This window comes from Callospermophilus lateralis, chromosome 4 (assembly GCF_048772815.1).
Source record: "Callospermophilus lateralis isolate mCalLat2 chromosome 4, mCalLat2.hap1, whole genome shotgun sequence".
Lineage (NCBI taxonomy): Eukaryota > Metazoa > Chordata > Mammalia > Rodentia > Sciuridae > Callospermophilus > Callospermophilus lateralis.
Genome location: NC_135308.1, coordinates 150,148,269 through 150,163,111, shown reverse-complemented (window position 1 = coordinate 150,163,111; position 14,843 = coordinate 150,148,269). Strand labels below are relative to the sequence as shown.

General features: G+C 46.5%; 1 protein-coding gene across 1 annotated transcript in view; it reads right to left on the bottom strand.

Annotated features, from left to right (window-relative positions):
* Nucleotides 1-14,843, bottom strand: part of Stab2 (stabilin 2) — a 153,409-nt gene that overhangs the window by 89,072 nt on the left and 49,494 nt on the right. The window contains exons 18-24 of the mRNA XM_076855421.2: nucleotides 13,483-13,635; nucleotides 10,759-10,821; nucleotides 7,828-7,911; nucleotides 7,006-7,092; nucleotides 5,964-6,075; nucleotides 2,108-2,288; nucleotides 72-165 (exon numbers count right to left, since the gene is read on the bottom strand). Of these exons, the coding sequence (XP_076711536.2) occupies nucleotides 72-165; nucleotides 2,108-2,288; nucleotides 5,964-6,075; nucleotides 7,006-7,092; nucleotides 7,828-7,911; nucleotides 10,759-10,821; nucleotides 13,483-13,635 (774 nt within the window). The remainder of the gene's footprint in view (nucleotides 1-71; nucleotides 166-2,107; nucleotides 2,289-5,963; nucleotides 6,076-7,005; nucleotides 7,093-7,827; nucleotides 7,912-10,758; nucleotides 10,822-13,482; nucleotides 13,636-14,843) is intronic.

The following is a 14,843-nucleotide window of genomic DNA, read 5'->3' as shown; positions in this document are numbered from 1 at the left end:
GCCTTTCGGAATGCATTCCCTCAGGATTTCCTAAAAACCTAGGCAGCTTGGAAATGAAGACCAACACTCACGTTGCGGCTGCAGCCTCCTGGGGTTGATCCCACGCAAGGGTCCCTCTCAGAACACCGCACCCCATCCCCTTCATATCCTTCCTTGCAAACACAGCTGCAAAGAAGAATGCACAAAATCAGCCCTGGAGTGAGGAGCACCAGCCACTCAGGACAGGGTCGGTCAGCCAGGGGTGAGCCACTGTGGCCAGGCAGGTGGCCAGCTGACTCTCGTGGAGGAAGGCAGCATGTGAAGGTGGCTAGGGTACTTCTGGGGTCTAGAGTGAGATATACCTGGGTGGGAACAAGGCCCCCCTCCTAAGAGTTGTGTGACCCAGATTTTCTGCTCCTATTGAACCAGAACTTGCCCAGCTCAATGCTAGTTATTCCCTCTGGTCCAGCAGAGAACAGCTCTGCTTTCTCTTGTATGTGACAATTCTTGAAATGTTTGAAAGTGACAGTGAAACTTCTCTTCCCCCATTGGACCCCTCAGATATTTCTTTTTATCCAAACAACACTCTCAGGTGCCTCATTGTCTGAGCCGACATAGTTCCCTGACCCATTAATGCTTCATCTCAAGATGTTCCATACTGACATGTTTTGCAGGCCATTCATTCATTCATTCAATCAACCAATCGACATCTATTGACAGCTCCATGGCTCCATGATTCCACCATGTCCTACTGCCGCAGTCTGGCTGGGCACAAATCAGGAGCCACTGAAGCAGGAACAAACTTTATTTCTGAACTCCACCAGCACACTCCACACACGCTCCTGGGAACTCCCCCGAAAGTCACGCGGCTCCTCCAGGAACCAGCAACCGGAAAATCCCTCCTCCGCACTTCCCCAACCAATGGGAGCTCTCCGGGAATCTCCGCAAGAGCTCAAGCGGAACTCAATGGGAACTCCGCCAGAACTCAAAAGTCATCATCTTAATGGCTCTCTAGCGTCACCTCTCAACCACTACTTCTGGCAAAAATGCCATGCGTCATCCCTACTCGGCTGTGGCCCTCAACATCCTACTGTAACTTACTCAGAGATACTCTCCAAAGTTAACAAAAATATTTCTCCTATATCAAGGTTCCTAGAGGAGCTGTGCACTTTATCTGGCGTCCACAGGAAGAAATAGTTTGCTCCTTTCCAAGGCGTTTGACCTACCCAAGGTAACATGGCACATACAGACAGACCTCTGTGGGTGACTGAAGAGGTTCCTAGGGTAATTTTGATTATGTGCGATGTTTGCCTTATGCACTGAAGCAGATCCTAAGGCCTCAGGAAGATGTTCTATAGAACAACTGTGGAAAAGGCAAAGTCCAGTCTCTGGCCTCAGGTAGACTACAGTCTAGTGGGGAAAACAGATCAAAACAAGGAAGCAAATAACTATAAAAATATGAATTAAGAGAAATGGTATAAGAACAGGGCCAGGAATTCCAGATAGCCTCTGCATTCCCCACGATGTTTTGGGGGGTGACTGCCTTGGAACCGCATATCTCCAGACAGAAAAGGTCCCTATGGCATTTCTCATGCCCTGAGCCCAAGGAGGTTTTAGGCAGTATTAAAGAAATAAACGGCAATCCATTGACAAAAGATTCCATTTCATGCCAGATACCTTTAACAGGAGAGCAATTATTAACAGCCTTAGGAAAGGTAAAGGTGCCTTCGAAGGTTGGAATTTGGTAGCAAATCTTCATTGCTTTCACATGTGTGATCTTAATTACAGTTTGTCACCAGGTGATTTCTATAATGGGTTAGCCCTGATGCTGGGTGGTTTACGTTCAGTTCTCTAATCTCCACCATTGCCCTGCTAAGCAGGTATTAATATTAATAAGAGAAGTAAGGCTCAGAGAGATTAAGTGACTTGCCCAAGGTCACACACCTGGTATGTTTCAAAGCAGAGAATGCTTCAATTTGAATCCAGCTCAGTCTGACATTCTTCCACAAAAGCCACACATCAGTCGGAGAGAACAAGCCTTTATGCACAAGAATTAGATATGGGCTGTCTCCATCTAACGGTGGCACTGAGACTATGGGTTGTCAGGGGTCTTCCTTCTCAGACCTACCTGGCTGTCCCGTTGATAAATTCACAGGTGGCATGGATGTGACAGAACTGCATGTAGGGCCCACACGCTGATGTCTGCTTGTCACAGAATCTCCCCGCGGAGCCATCTGTGCATGTCCCAGCAAGGCAGGCACCGTCGCTGTCTATCCTGTTGTCGCAGGTTCCGTGGACACACAGACATTCTGAAGAGAAGGAATGGAGACACTCACGGCTTGGAGATGCTCAGCCTGGAGCACCCCAGGGCAGGGCGCCCCTCCTCTGGCCTCCCTCTCCTGTCACAGCGGGGCCTCTCCTGAATGCAGGGAAGCCACCGGCTGCTGTTTCTTAGTGCCTCACTATTTTTCAGGCCACCTTCAGCCCGGGGAGCCCAACCGTCCCACCCAGGAGGAGAACCTGGTCCCCAGGGTATTTTATACATCCATGTGGGGAGGTGGGGAGGAAGTGGCTTATATTGCTGGGAAAGAGGCCAAGGAACTTCATCTTCAACCCCTCTGTGGGTGGGGAGTTTAGCCAAGAAATTTCTCACCTTCTCCTGAAGACATTCTAGGATAAATAACAGTGATTTCTCAGGCTGGCAGAGCCCCAGATGGGCTCGAGTGTCACTCTCGATCTCAGAAATCCATGATAACCAGTGGTTAATATTTGGGTCCTGACTTTATCTGAGGCATGGGCCCAGCCTTCTGCATGTACCATGTCATAAACAGTCACCAGCCCCAGGAAGTAAGTACCCTCATAACCCCGTTTTCTAGATGCAGAAACTGAGGCCCAGAGAGGTGAACAAAATTGTTCAGCTTGCCATTAACGATTCAAGTCCCCAAGCAGGGACTTGTACCGGGGTGTCCAAAGTCTATTTCTATTATATTCACGGGCATTTCTGCATCTCTGCTATCATTTTAAACTTCAGCTGCTTCCTTTGAGTAGAGGTCTTGACAATTGCAACGAGACCCAGCTCATCAGACTCTGGCGCCTGTGCAAATGTAAGTGAGAAGGAGGGACATGGAGATTCTCCAAGGAAGCGGGCAAGGATTCAGGACTTTGTCCCAGAAAGAACTGATGGGATAGGAATCAGCGGCCACCACCAGGAAAGGGAAGAAAGATACAAGCAAGGGGCTCTGGAAAACCACAGCTGGATTTAAAACAAAATATTACTTAAAAATTTTTAAGTAAGCCAGGCTGAACCTGCAAGGAACAAGATCCCCCTGGGAGGCTGTGGGCAGCCACAGACCTGGGATGGGAGGCACTGGAACTGGAAGCCCAGCCCCAGCCCTAGCCCCCACCCCCTGCCCCAAAGGCCTCAGACAAATGCCAACATTGAATCTCTTGAATTAATGTCTCTTTTTCATCTCAGAACATAGGAAAAAAATAACCCCACCACAATATTTGAAAAAAAAAAAAAAAGAACAATAAAATAGGATTCAACAGCCCTGACTGTGCTGTGCTCTGGTTTCTGTTGTCTTGAGGGTGTTTGTGAAGACGGGTAAAGTAAGGGGGGAGGGGAAGGTCGTGTGCTTGGTATCTGATGTGTGGGATCAGTTGTGTTGGCAATGAGTGTGGCTTTGCTTATGGATTACTTACTGGGTGCAAGCTCTGTGTTAAAATCTCCAAATTATGATCTCACTCTATCCTCTCAACAGTCAGATTCTGCATCCATGGGTTCAACCACCCTTGGATTAGAAATGTTCTGAAAAAATTTGCATCACTCAGTGAGACCCTGTCTCTAAATAAAATCCAAGAAAGGGCTAGGGATGCGGTTCAGTGGTTAAGTGCCCCTGAGTTCAATCCCTGGGACCAAAAGAAAAAAAAATGTATTTATTCTGAATATATAAGACTTTTCTTCTTATCATTATTCTCTAAATAATGCACTACAACAACAGTTTGTTTATATAGCTTTTACATTGTATTTTGGCATCATAAGTAAGCTAGGAATGGTTTAATGAGAAGATATGCAAATGCTGCATAGATTTGTGCATCCATAGATCTTATTATCCATGGGGGTCATGGAATCAGTTCCTCAAGGATACTGAGGGACAACTGCACCAATATTATTTTCATTTTTGGTATGTGTAGAAATGGAGAGACATTTCTTTAGGTAATACAGTCAGTAAATTGCCGGTGGAGGACTTAACTTCCAGTTGTCTAGACTGCATGGAAAATTCTTATCTATTTGTTTCACTTTGATGTTCATTTCTAACCTTTGCTTAGAAATATGTATTTTAAATGCATATATTTAAATATACACAGGATGTCATTTTTAAAAGCCTCATACCTTTTTCTCAAATCATGTCCGATTTTTTTTTTCAATATTCATTGTTTGGAACTTTCTAACATGTTCTGCAAGCTTCTTGATTCTTATACCACTGCACTTAGGATAAAAGCAACAACAGCAACAACAATAAGAGATAATAGTAGGACTGGGGTTGTGGCTCAGTGGTAGAGCGCTTGCCTTACATGTGTGAGGCACTGGGTTTGACTCTCAGCACCACATAACAATATATAAAATAAAGGTCCACTGACAACTAAAAAAAAAAAAAAAAAAGATAATAGTAATAGCCTAATCATAGGCTAACTTAGCACACAGCATCTGCTAAGCATTGCTCTAAGAGAAGAACTTTCCATTTGTAAGTGGCACTAACCTTGCGAGTTACTAGTTACTAGTGTTACCATTATTTACAAATGAAGACCTGGTGGCCTAGAGAGGGGTAATAACTTGCTTTAGGTCATACGTCTTGCAAACAGAGGAGCTGAAAGAGCAAGCCTGTTTCTTGATGCAGACCCACGACTGCTGCAGGGATGTGCAGTTTTCAAAGGGTGCCTCCCCTTTGGCATCCCCTGGGAACTTGTTAAAAATGCACATTCTCAGGCCCCTTCCTAACCCTAATGAGTCAGGAACTCTGCAGGTGGGGCCAAGTCTTCTGGCACCTGCTACCACTTGAGAAGCAGCACTTAACAGATGCCTGCGATTTTAGAAATTGGTGCCTTATAGTTATATGTCAAAGTGGAATTTGTCGTGATTCATTCCTACCTCCACGCAGCACAGTTTGATCAGGTTCATTCTGCAGTTCCTCCCCTTTCCCATTCCTTCTCCCTCCTCCTCAATCCCCTTTTTCAGCTCCACTATTTTCTATTTGCATGAGATCCCCTCTTTTTATTCCTCATTTCTCTCTAGCTTTCACATATGAGAGAGAGTATTCAACCCTGACTTTCTGAGCCTGGCTTATTTCACTTAGCATGATGACCTCCAGTTCCATTAGTGGAGGACATTACAAGCAGATGTTATAATTTCATTCTTTATGGCTGAATAATACTCCATTGTGGAGATACACCTCTCTTTATCTATCCATAACTTGGCTGTTGTGAGCTGTGCTACTATAAACATTCTTATGTCTGTATTTTAGTTCTTTTAGATCAATGGGGGAATCTCATGAAAACAGAAGGAAGAATAGTGGAGTAGAGGAAGGAGATGAAGGGGAGGGAGGAGGAAGGGAAAGGGGACGATCTGAGAAACGAAATTAACAAATTCTGCTGTGTGCGTGCATGGGTATATTACAGTCAATTCCACTTTTACGTGTAACTATCATGCACAGAGTTAAAAAAAATAGAAGGGAAATCAGCAGAATAGAGGAAGAGGATCAAGGTGAAGGAGGGGAGGGAAAGGGGAAGAACTGGGGATGTCACATGTCAAGATGAACTCCCCTGTTATGGACAACTATAGGCACTAATAGAAACAAAAGGAAAAAAATGCCTGTGACAATGACATATGGCAAGCAAAATTACCTCCTGATTAATTACTGCCAGGCCTGTGCGCTGGCTGGCTTTGTGTAAGAGGGTCCGGCAGGAGGCCCTGAAGTGACACTTACTTTTGTTACAGCGAGGTCCGTATTTACTGGGGTCAGAGCAGAACTGGCACCGGGAGCCTTGGAAGCCGTCGTCACACACGCATGTCCCATTGCCACTGCTGCCATCTGCACACTGGGGGCGAGGGCAGGCCCGGTGGGTCGTCAGGACACACACCGGCCAAGGAGTCACAGGCACCTATGTTTCATGGCCTCGCTGTGAACTCGGGTTCCCTCCCACTTGGAATGGCTCTTTGGGACTCCTTGTGGGAAGTGCGGTCATCTTGGTATCAGATAGGACGCAAAAACAGTGACCATGACGGGTTGTCCTTCAAGGGGGGACCACAAGGATGAACTGGAAACCTTCACATGACATGTAAAAGATGGCAGTGATAATACGGGATCTTCAGATGTGCGCCTGGCCCTTCTTGTCCCCCACGCTCCCTTGCTCAGCTCTGTGACTCCTCAGTGTGAACATGTCTGCCTCCCGCCTGCCCAGGCCCGGCAAGGCCAGATGTGTAGAGGGACACATGTCAGAGTCCAGCACGGTCTGCCTTCCCAACCACCTGGCCACCGTCAGGAGCACTGGCCTCTCCCATTCCTCCCTTCTGTGTAAGGTCCCCACCCGTGGCTGAGTGGTCCTCTTTCCCCTTACAATTCCGTATTTTAGATGTGGACCATTAAATGCTCTGGTTTATAATTTCTCCACATGCTTCATGGCTACTTTTACCTTTGGCCTCCAACTGAAATGAGTTGAGTTTTGGCCTGTACAGCTCACTAGGTTTGGTAGGTGGGTTAACAACAAAGCAGCCACTGGGCAACATTATCAAATTTTTAAAAAATATCATGAAGTCTTAGACCGTGACATCTCCCACGGGAGGAAAGTGCCATCTCCCATAGACACTTTTTTTTTTTCCTAGTAAATGATCCATTTCTTTTACTTCCTGGGAACAGTGACCACATTGTGCTCTTTTTTTTTTCGTTCAGCAGTTTTGGGAAATTATTGTGACCCTCGAGTTCAGCATTTGTGAAACTGTGTCCGTGTCTCAGAGGTCTGTCCTCTCACCTGTCCGTTGCCAGAGCATGGATTGGAGAAGCCTCCTGGACATGGGCTGCAGTCGGGCCCGTAGAAGCCTCTGCAGCACTTTGGTACCTGAGAAGCAAAATGTGTGTTGTTTGTGTGTTGTCCCTCGAAAGCCCAAGAAGAGGGCGGATTCCTCAAAGGAGACATGTTTTAATTTCCATTATTAAAATAAACTGCATCGGGGACCCCCCTATGAGCTTGGCTTTTCACTTTGGTGCATGATGACATGGCTAGTGCTCAGCCATCTGGTCACCACAAACCCACCTGGCCCCAGTGCAATGAGCAGGACAGATGAGGACTGGTGCCCACGGAGGCTCCGTGGCAATCAGGGAAGAGTCCATACGGAAATTTAAAAAAGCAAAAGGTCTTTCAGAGAATGGTTTGTGCTGGGAAAACAGAGTACTGTGATCTGGTGGTGGCAGTGGAGGCTGGGGTCGGGGGAAAATGGGCAGGCCACTGTGGATCAGGCAGTGACAGAGAAGGTGAGAGTGATGTGCAGACTTGAAAGATGACTTAGCCCCAGAAAATCTGGAAGAGCGTCTGGAGAGCGGAATGGCAGGTGTGGGTGCTCTGAGGAAGGAAGGTGGGTGAGAGACAGGCAGGAGACTCAGGCAAGAGTGGGCTCAGTGAAGAGGAATCGGGTCTCAGGGAGATGTGATGCAGGGAGGGGGTGACCTGGTTGCCATGAGGAGGTTCCCTTGCAAAGTCCCACAGGCCACCTGTAACTATGGGCCCAAGAGTGTGTTCTTGGAGCTTCTTTGCCTTTGGTGGCCTGGATGAGGGCCCTGGCCACACCCCCCTTACCTGCACAGTAGCATTACAGTATCGGGTGCAGCCTCTCTTCAGGCCCATTCTGCCCCTGTAGACGCATTTTTGTGTGAAGAGAGCCTGGAAGACAGGCAGTGGGCACAGCATATCAGGGTCCATAGCCCAGACCTCTGGGCATCACACGGCTGCTGCAGACGCATGCCATTCTATTCCGTTCTGCTGATGTCAGAGCACAGGCCTCCCCAGCACACCTGGTCCAGGTCAGAGCTCAGTCGCTCTCCTTTGGCCTGCTTCCTGGTTGGCAGACTCCAGGCCAGGGTCTGCACAATCCTGGCACATGTATCTCTCTGCCTCTGTCACGCCAGGGCAGACGCCTCTAACTGATCAGGGATGCACTTTCTAATAAACCCTGGATGTGGCCTAGCTCCCTTTTCTGATCTAACCACCTCAAGCTCCTTGTACAGACATTTTGGAGTTCATTGCTATTTTGTGCAAAGATCTACCAGCAAAAAATATCAACAGCCTGAGCTGTCCTCTTTGGAGCGGGAAGATTTCAATGCCTTCTGGCACTCATTCTTAAACCTTTGATGTCCACCCATAAGCATCCAGAACTACCACCTGTCGAGAACTTACATGAGGCCACACATATCACAGCTCTGAAGTCATCAGTCTTCAGCTTCCTGTGAATGTGTTTGTGCCTTTTTTTTTTTTTAATAGATAAGGAAACTGAGGACTGCACAGGAGAAATCCCTGTCTTTTTCACGCATATGCATCATGTCCAGAGAATGAGTCTCATAACCTATTAACTTTAGGATCACAGGCAAAGCCCCTAGTCTCTAGGCCTCAGCTGTCCAACTTGACACAATAACGCTGATAACTAGCTTCACCATAGGAATTCAGTTGCTGGCTCAAATTCTTCATGAGATAAATGCTTCTCCTATCAAGTTTCTCTCTTCCTCTGAGGCTCCCGCTTAAGAACCATGAGAACTTCTCAGGCTATAAAATCCTACAGACTTAGCTATTTAAAGGCATTCCAAGACCCCTGAGGAAGGAACATTCCAGCCTTCTTGGGATCTCAGGATAACGTGGATCACGGGAGGGGTGATTTGGGGACTCTCTGGCTCTCACTCATGCAGTCCCTTTCTCCTCTTTTGCTGGGCCACGGCGGGCAGGACGGTGGTTACTCAGAGCCCAGATCATGACCTCCAGGAATGCCGGCTCTGTGTGTTCTGGATTGGTTCCCAGGCACACAGAGGGGTGCTGCAAGTGTGCTTGCTTCAGTGCTGCTGCACAGAGCATCCAGGACAAGGTCCGTGTCCATCCATACATAGCAACCAGGGTGACACCAGCCAACCAGGTTTCCTTTCCTCCCCCCTCCCTGTCCCCGACAGCACTGAAGAGCTCAGAGGTGACAGCTTCATTAAGCAAAACAAATACCTGCACCTATTTAATTTTGATGTTTGGCTTTATTAAATAGTTCACAATAAGATTACATTGATAAGCTTGTCAACTTCTATAATAATCTGTCCCAAGGATGAATGATATTTCTGGTTGAGAAATTCTTTCTTATAATGAACTTGGAGGCAGAAATTTCCATCATCATTTTTACCTTAGAACACTCTGCTTTTTGCCACCAATAAAGCACTTGGTATATGAGCTACAGGTCACTGCACAACTCTCTGTTTTCATTTTTAGACTGAATTTCTCAAGATAAAAACAAAACTAGATCTTACTCATCTTTACATCCCAGAACACTATGTCTAATATCTGATCGACCCTCAATAAACATGTGCAGAATTCAATCAAGCTTGAAAAGCTTCTGGTCGCTCCAGGGTCTTTCTCCTGATATTTATTTTATTTAAAATTGATGCATAATAACTATACATATTTATGTGGTACAGTATGATGTTGTATTCCACATTGTGGAATGAATAAACAAGTTAATTAGCATATCTGCTACCTCTCATGCTGTCATTTCTTTGTGGGGAGAACATTTACAATCTACTCTTAGCAATTTTGAGATATACAGGTAATTATTATTAACTATAATTGCCCTGCTGTGCCTAACCTCTGTATTCACTAGAGAACTTATTCCTCCTGTCTAACTAAAACAGTGTACATTTCTGGGCATTTCTTTCATTTATTTTTTTTTTCTCTCCATAATAAGGCTTAGGATCATAAACAAACATTAAAAATAGCAAATTTAAACACTGGGTTTTATTTAAGAGGGTGAAGCAGAGAAGAACTTTTCCTGAGATGCTGGTTGATTTTGACATTGTGCTTGGGTTTTATTTATGCTAATACTGTTATTATTATCACTTACAGATGAAGAAAATAGAGCAAGAAGGTTAAATACTTACGTGAGGTGTCCCCCCAAAAGTTCACATGTGAGACAATGCAAGAAGGTTCAGAGGAGAAATGATTAGATTATGAGAGTCTTAACCCAATCAGTGAATTCATCCCTTGATAGGGATTAACTGAGTGCTAATTGAAGTGTTGGGTGTGGCTGGAGGAGGTGGGAATTGGGGCATGCCTTTGGGGCTATATATTTGTATTTGGAGAGTAGAGTCTCTCTCTCTCTCTGCTTACTGATCACCATGTGAGCTGCTTCCCTCTGCCACACTCTTCCACCAAGCCCCAAGGGATGAAGCTGGTCTTCTATGGACTGAGACCTCTGATATCGTGAACCCCCAAATAAACTTTTCCTCCTCTAAAATTGTTCTGGCCAGATCCTTTAGTTATAGTAGTGAAAATGCTGACTGAAACAGCTTGCCTGGGGTCAGTGAGCTTAGATTCACACACAGATCTGTGGGGTCTCTGCCTGGCACCCCACTCAGCAGGCTAAGAGCTAGTTTCTGTTACCCGAGTTGCATCAACATCTTTTAAAGAAGGAAGGTAGAAAGGGTGAGAAACCACACCACTGGGCTCCTTTGGTGGTCTGTGGCTTCACTAAAGTGTCACACTCACTGTGGGTTCAGAGTTGGCAGGACATTTGCTCCAATACACCAGGGAACAGCTCACACAAGAGCCCTGAAAGGAAAGACAGCAGGTCAGTACTGGTGTCCCTTGAAGGGGGACAGGGGGACAGCTCCATCTCTGGGCTCGGATTCTCTCTTTGTGAAGGGGTTCCACTCACTACCGTTCCCCAGGGGAGAAGGAGGGAAGTCAGTGCTGGGGAGGGGTGTTGGCCTCCAGGTCTCCAGATCTGTTCTCTGATCTTCTCTACCTGGCTTTGCCCCAGTGAGTTGACCACACAAAAAATGGCCTCTTGAATCTTTGCCAGCTTCCAACTGGCTTGGCTAATGGGAGGTACCAGCAGGGGACTGGAGGGTAGAATAAAGCAAGATGGAGGACTTCTTCCCTGTTCCCCTCTGCTCTGCCCCATCCCTCTGAGACATCCTGACAGACATCACCACTTCCGCTCTTCTGGCCCTCACTGGGTTCTGGTAACTTTGTACCTGCTCTGGGCTCCTGGGTCCTGGTGGAAACCACAGCTCTGCAGTGGGCTCTGGGATGAATTCTGTTCCCCACAGGGACCCTAACTAGGAGCGTGATATTTATTAAACCTCTAAAGTCCAAACACACATGTGTGAAGGTAGCTATGAGTTCAGCCTGGTGAAAACTGAGACTTCTAGAAGGTTCCAGCTGCTCCTCCTCTTTGCTAGTCAGAGAGAGTCTGTTTGGATGTATAACAGATCCAATAAAAACCACCCTAAACTAGGGACAGAATTAATGGTAGGACTAGAGGAAACGGGAAATAGTAGGCGAAACTTCTTCTAAGGCCTACTCTGAGGAGTTCTTTTCCTTTAGCCACAGTTCTTTGGGTTGTAGCTTAAACCCACAGCTTCATTCTGTCCATCAGGGACATGGAGAATAAGCTTTTGAACAACCTGAAACAGAACAACTCTGAGACAAGGTGGGCAGTGGGCTGCCACTGCCCCTCCACACACTTCCTGTCCGGAACTTGAATGGCAGCTGCTTGGGGAGGGCTCCGAGAACCCTCGAAATTATTGATTCCTACTCCCTTTTTCATTTCTTTCTTAGGAGAGGAGACCACTTTCTCTGGCCTGTTTGGATCCTCACCAGGTCTAAGCCAGAAGATGACCCGCTATTGCTTATTTCCAAAGAATGAACCAAACAGAAATCACTGTCAGGAACTGGCTAGGAGACCGATCCTGTTGATAACCTCTGTTAAAAAGGGGTGACCAGAATGGGGTAAAATCCCCCTCATGGCATCTAACTGGTACAGCCTCTGCTCAGGAGCCTAAAACATATCAGTCATGACATTAATTAAGAACTCCAAAATAAAAAAAAAAAATCACCACAATCCCACGCCAAGTTCTTAGCTAGCTATTTCTAGTCTTTATCAAGAAGACAATAAGATGAAATAAAATAAAATGAGGCCATTTTTCCTTGTTCAGTCCTATGTTCCAAATACTTCATGAGGACAGTCACTGATGTATTATTGAAGTGTCCTGAAAATGCCCAGTATTGTAACTATTTGGGGGTTACGGTCTCCATAGGAACTTAAAGATGTTACACAGAGCAGTATTGGAATTTGGGGTGATTTGATTAAAACAGACTGAGCCAAAAATTGCTATGGAAACAGGAAAGGCCATTAGAGGGCACAGAGAAGCTCACAGGGAAACCGACATCTGGTATTTGAAAAGAACTACAGAAAGAGAGTTCACTCACCAGACCAGAGCCTCCACCTGTGAGGAAATTTCATCTTAAGTTCCTTTTAGAGAAACTATGGGCACGGAGCAGGGTGGTTCCAGGTGACCCAGGTCGGGGAAGGACGGAAATGGATCCTGAATCTCGTGGGGGGAAAAAGACCCTGATCTGACCCCAGTTGTGGTTTAGTAAGCTGAATAGAGTCTCTCCAAAAATTCATGTGCCCCCCCCCCCCGCAAGCCACAGAATGTGACCTTACTTAGAACTAGGGTGTTTACAGATGTAATTAGTTGGGCTACAATGAGGTCACACTGAACTAGGGTGGTCCTTAAATCCAAAGACTAGGGGTTTTGTTTTTGGTTCTGGGAATTGAACCCAGGGGCACTCGACCACTGAGCCACATCCCCAGCCCTATTTTGTATTTTATTTAGAGACAGGGTCTCACTGAGTTGCTTAGCGCCTTGCTTTTGCTGAGGCTGGTTTTGAACTTGTGACCACCCTGCCTCACTCCCCCTGAGCTTCTGGGCTTACAGGCGTGCACCTCCACACCCAGCTAGTGTTCTTATAAAAGGAGGAGAGGGCACACAGGGATGAAGGCCACCTGAAGATGGAAATAGAGATAGCCAAAGAAGGGCGAGGACTGCGGGGAGTCCAGAGCCTGCAAAGGAAGCCTGATCCTGAGCCTCCAAAGGAAGTATCACTCCATGATTTCAGACTTCTGGCTTCCAGAACTGTGGGAGAATAAATGCTGCATTAAGCCACCAGTGTGTGGCAGTCCATTACGGCAGCACTAGGATCCCAACACACCTGTGCAGCATCTTTCATGAACTCCCTCTGGAAATGTGGTGCAGAGTGGTTTCCATGGACCTCAGGTTCACTGCCTCTTCACAGAGACAGAACCCCCAGGGACAGGGCTCCTGTGGCAAAGTGCTCCTTGTCAGTCTCTGAATTGTGTGCAGCACTGGCTGCTTGGGTGGGGGTGGGGGCTCATCTGCTGCATTTTCCCAGTTCTCTTACCAGCTTCATCTCTCTCTTGGTTTCATCACATCGATGGGGCAGAATGGGGACGATGGAGGGAGGAATGAGCACTCCTGTCAGGGTGTAAATCCGGCCATTTTTGGCAGCGACCTCGATTTCTTCCATGGCCACATCGTTTGCCAGAAGCTGTCCCTGGAAAGAAGTGATAACATCTTTTGTTCAGTGCTGCAGGAGGGCCAGTGGTCCCCAGGTAGGTATGAATGGTAAAGCCTCACTTCAAAGTCCTCTATGTCACATTCCCTCATCCTTGCTAATCCCCTGCCCCCTCCCTTTCCCTCCCACCCCTCTGCCCTATCTAGAATTCATCTATTCCTCCCATGCTCCCCCTCCCTACCCCACTATGAACCAGCCTTTTTATATCAGAGAAAACACACAAACAGGAGATATGAAAAATTGTGGTATATATGTGTAATAAGAGTTGTAATGCAAAAAAAAAAAAAAAAAACCCAAAGTACACGTATGAAGACATGAATTGGTGTGAACATACTTTATATACAAAATCATGAAAAATTATGCTCTATATGTGTAATAAGAGTTATAATGCATTCCGCTGTCATGTATTTTTTAAAAAAGTCCTCTATGTCACTTAACTTTTTAGTGGAGGGAAGGACGCTAGCTGGAGAGGTTGGCTATCAGGAAACCACTGAATCTGTTAAGCTAATTCTTGACTGACACCAGGCAGGGATATACTTGCAGAGTGGTCCCTGCAGGTGCTGAGCTGGGACAGAGCTCCGCACTCAGCTGTCCCAGCTCTACAGCCTATGTGCTCTGGGTGAAATGAAGATCCACCCACTCAAATACACTTATTGTCCTTGAGTGAGCTCTGGTCAGTTTTAGACACTGGGGATGCATCAGTAAATAGACAAGTTCCTGCTTAGGTTCTAGTGGAGGCAGCAGAAGATAAACAAATTAGCAAAGATTTCTGATCTCCACTTTCTCTAGACCTGCTCCCCTGGCAGGATTAATGGCGACTTCCTTCATCCTTCTGATGACTCAAGTCAAAAAGCCAGGGGTCATCCTTAGCTTTCTCTGTCTTCATCACCCATCCAGTCTATTACCAATTTTACTGGGTCTACCTCCCTTCAAAATGTATTCATCATTCAACCACTTCTTACCACGTCCCCGCTGCTACCCTGGGCTGAGTCACCTTTATTCTTGACTGCATTATTGACATAAAATCTTAACCAGTCTCCCCAAATGTATGTCTGATGTCGTCATTCCTCTGCTCACAATTCTCCAATTGCTTTTCATGTCATTCAGAGAATCAGCCTCCTTTCCCTGACTTCGCAGGCCATGTGATTTCCCTGGCCCCGCCTCCACCAGAAGGCCCCGCCCCTTCC